The sequence below is a fragment of the Macrobrachium rosenbergii genome, chromosome 6 (genome assembly GCF_040412425.1).
Source record: "Macrobrachium rosenbergii isolate ZJJX-2024 chromosome 6, ASM4041242v1, whole genome shotgun sequence".
In the NCBI taxonomy this organism is placed as follows: domain Eukaryota; kingdom Metazoa; phylum Arthropoda; class Malacostraca; order Decapoda; family Palaemonidae; genus Macrobrachium; species Macrobrachium rosenbergii.
In genome coordinates, this window is record NC_089746.1 from 11,133,772 (window position 1) to 11,137,354 (window position 3,583).

Here is a 3,583-nt window from a genome sequence, read left to right on the forward strand (position 1 = left end):
CTTGGCTAAGTAAGTTATTTGTCTTGAATAGTCAGTTAGCTTCCCTAAATGAGTTATGCTTTTGCACTGCAGCTAGCTAAAAGGACCTACCTAACTGCTAGGAGGGGATACTGGTTTTGCCAGCTTACTTACTACACCAGAGTCTAACGCCTATGCAAAGGTATCTACAGACTTCTACTGGCTACCTCTGATGACAGGGGAACTCTACTCCTAAGCAACAGGTACATGGTATATGTGTCTAGTTGACATGGTCTACTATCCTATGGCCCTGGCACTAAATTAAATGACACTGACCTAAATAAATGCAATTAATTACAGATTACACAATTCCTCATGGAATAACACAAGCAATAACTTTGGACATGAGCAACCTGAAGGGTTAATTACGGTAAGCGGTCAGGGGTGTACCAGCTTGAGTATTGGACAGTTTTATCATAAGGTTATTAACAAGGTTAGTACTACAAGATGCCTAGGGTGTTAGATGTTAGTCTACTTGGGCAGAGATCACGCAGGCTACCTCCTCTGGGTAGGAGCCAGGATCACTCTGAGATGGAAAAGGCACTGTGCCAATGGGACACGAGTGCCAAAGAGAGCTTGTGGCTCTTATGGGTTAATTGGATCTCTTCCGCCCCTTCTTCTTCTTCTTCGGGTTCCTCCAAGGTCTGGCTACAACATTCCTAGGAGTTGGCAAGGGCACCGACTCTGGGGAAAGGCCAGAAGTGCCGTCAGGAGCAGGATCAGAGGTAGCTCTAGGAGCTATGGGAAGGCTCTCTACTTCGGCTGCTGTAACAACCATTGTAAGGATAGAACCAGCATCTGCGTCCCAGCCGGACAGTTCCTGGTCGACCAGAGAAGGTGTAGTGTTAAGGTCTGCCAGAGGTTCATCCTCGGCAGATGAAGGTGATTGAGAAGAAGAAATGGCGGGGGATGGAGGCTCACAATTTGCAATGATCAATTCCGTGAGGTTTGGAGGATCTCCCATAGGAGGATCCGTGACATGATTTGGATCCGGCAATGGCACTAACTCAGGGCCAGGCACAGTGGTTAAGGTTAGTAGAGGTGCTACGTCCGAGACAGACGAAGCTTGGCACTGCTCAGGGCTCTGAAGTGGTACTGGCAGAGAATTGGAGTCAGGCGTGGGTGACGAGGGACCCAGGGGTGCAAAACCCCTTGGTGTTCCTGAGGTAGGGTGAGACAGAGATTCCTGTCTTAGGTGGAGGGCAGAGCTTCTTGAAATGGTTCTGGGGGGTGGTGTCCGCTGCATTTTGCTTGCTAGGGCGCTTCGCCCAATTCATAGAATGTCCTCTTACATTACAGGTCTTGCAGCGGTACCTGGCAATTTCCCTTCGTGGTGAGGGAGGAAACTTTGGGTGGCCATCATTTTGTGAGGATCGAGGACAGGGCCTGGAGTTGCATGAAGAGTGCCCCTTCCATCGGACACCTTGGTGAGTGGAAGGTAGGGCTGACAGTGGCACATCTGTCATGGTGGCAGTGTCCTGGTCAGGTGGTTTTGGAGTCGAGTCCTCCCTGGTGGAGGTAGTTAAGCAACAGAGTGGCATTGGGGAAGGACATCCCCAGAGGAGGTCTCATCCCAACAGGAACTCCACTCTGTGCCTGATTTTGTTCACCATGCCAAGGCAGTGAGGTTGCATGCCCCAAGTTGTCACCTGAGGTTTGACTGTGGGAATGGTCTTGGTCTGCTCCTCTATCCAAGTCATCATCCACCTGGTCTTTTAGTCAACAGTGGCACTGGGTGGCACTTGGGCCTGGTCAATCAGGCTAATATCTGAGCCAGTGTCTACCGTAACCGGCAGGTTCACTGGTAAGCTAGCGCCATCCAGGGGTGCCACTGAGACAGACTGAGTCCACACCCGCTCAGGGTGAGACATATTTGGCGACACGGCCATGGAGGTCATGGTACTAATCAGGTTGACGTGCTTGTTAGAGGGGATATGCTTTGGGCAACCAGGATATCCAGCAGTATAGTGCCCTGGAGTTCTACAGTCTCGGCAGGGTCCCTTTGAATGGGCTGATTTCCCTTGGGTGACTGTCAGTGGATTAGACTGAAAGGACATAGAGGGGGAGTTCTGGTTGTTGGTAGTAGGCTGCCTACTGTTGCCCAACTTGTAACAGCAATGAAATTCAGTGTGCCCCAACTTCTTACAGTGGTTGCATGTAGGCTTGCTAGGCAGTCCATTCTTCGGGTGAGTCAAGCCTGAGAGGTACCTGGGTGGCACTATGTGCTGTGGGACTGGTTGTAAATGTGGTGGGCTGCTTATCACTGAGATACACAGCAAGGGTCCTAGGCAAACATTGGAAAAGGTCCTCCAGCATGGTCTGATTGAATAAGTCCTCGAAGGTAGTGCATGACAGGGAGTTGAACCAGTGGGTACCAGACTGGGTCTTGTGACAGGCCCATTCCGTCCAGAACCAGCCGACTTCCTTGGCAAGACCTAAGAACTGTTGTCTCCATTTCTCTGGGGTTGTTTTGTAGGCTTTTGTGATGACCCTACGAACTTCTACCATGTCACCTCTTTGACTCTTCTCCAGTGAGCAGAGGACTGCCATAGCTTTTCCTTCCTGTGCTTGGCAAGCATTAAGGCCCTCTCTGTTTCAGTGGTGTTGTAGTTTTCAAAGAGCGCCTCTATTTCCTCCAACCATGCTTCTGGCTCTTCCTGTCCACCTGGGGACTAGGGAATTAATGCTTGTGATCAGAGCATTTGGTGCAGCAGGTTTGGGGTTGGAGGCTTGTTGGATCGCCATAGCTTCAGCACTTTCCTTTCGAGCCTTCTCCAGCTCCAGCTCCTTTTCTTTGAGAGCTAGCTCACTCTCCTTGACAGCTAGGTCTCTTGCTGTCTTAGCCTCCTCGTACTTCCTCTGAGCTTCTCTTTCTTCTCGTTCCAGCTGGAATATTTCATCCAGCTGTTCTTTCACCCACTGGGTGAGTTCCCGTCCCGTGTAACCTGCGTCCTCGCCCATGTTCATGAGGGCTTGGCGCTGTTCTAATGACAAGGTCATACTCTATTAGTATGACTAGGGGAAACGGTCTGTGACAGTGGGGAAGTGTCCCGTAATTCAGTGGCACTTCAGTGGTGTGGCACCTTTTCAATAAGGTGGCACTGTGGTTGAGTGTGCCATGCAAAGGTCACACTGATGGAGCGATCCTGAAGGAAATATGATCCTTATGGGAGGATACACTGGTAAAGTGGAAGTGATCCTTAAGGAGCTAAGGTCCTTATGGGTGGATACACTGTCCTTGGCATTCTGTATCTCAGGTACAGGTGCAGTGGCTTATATGTGAGGACTATGTCTTGGTGGCACTAGGGTGCCGGTGTGTTCCGGGGAACAACACTTAGAGGCAGTGCAACCAAACTGTACTGAAGGAAATGGCACTCTGTCCAAGGCAGAATGTGAGTAATGAGTAAAAGGGAAAGTGAAAAGGTAAACGCTTCAGTAACTTAAGTCGTTGGCAGCACCTCAGATTAGTGGCACTGTGGAAGGGGAAACCCTCGGGGTTGCACTTGTGGGTGGCTAGTTCTAGGAACTAGTGGCTGCATCCTGACATGAGGAAAGGAAGGTTTTG

The 3,583-nt window shown here is 50.2% G+C and overlaps 1 protein-coding gene across 1 annotated transcript; it reads right to left on the reverse strand.

The window, feature by feature from the left end:
- Positions 1-610: 610 nt before the first annotated feature.
- On the reverse strand, positions 611-1,264 carry LOC136839798 (uncharacterized). Its single transcript, XM_067106128.1, has one exon. It carries the CDS (start codon positions 1,262-1,264, stop codon positions 611-613), a length of 654 nt encoding a protein of 217 aa, XP_066962229.1.
- Positions 1,265-3,583: the final 2,319 nt, after the last annotated feature.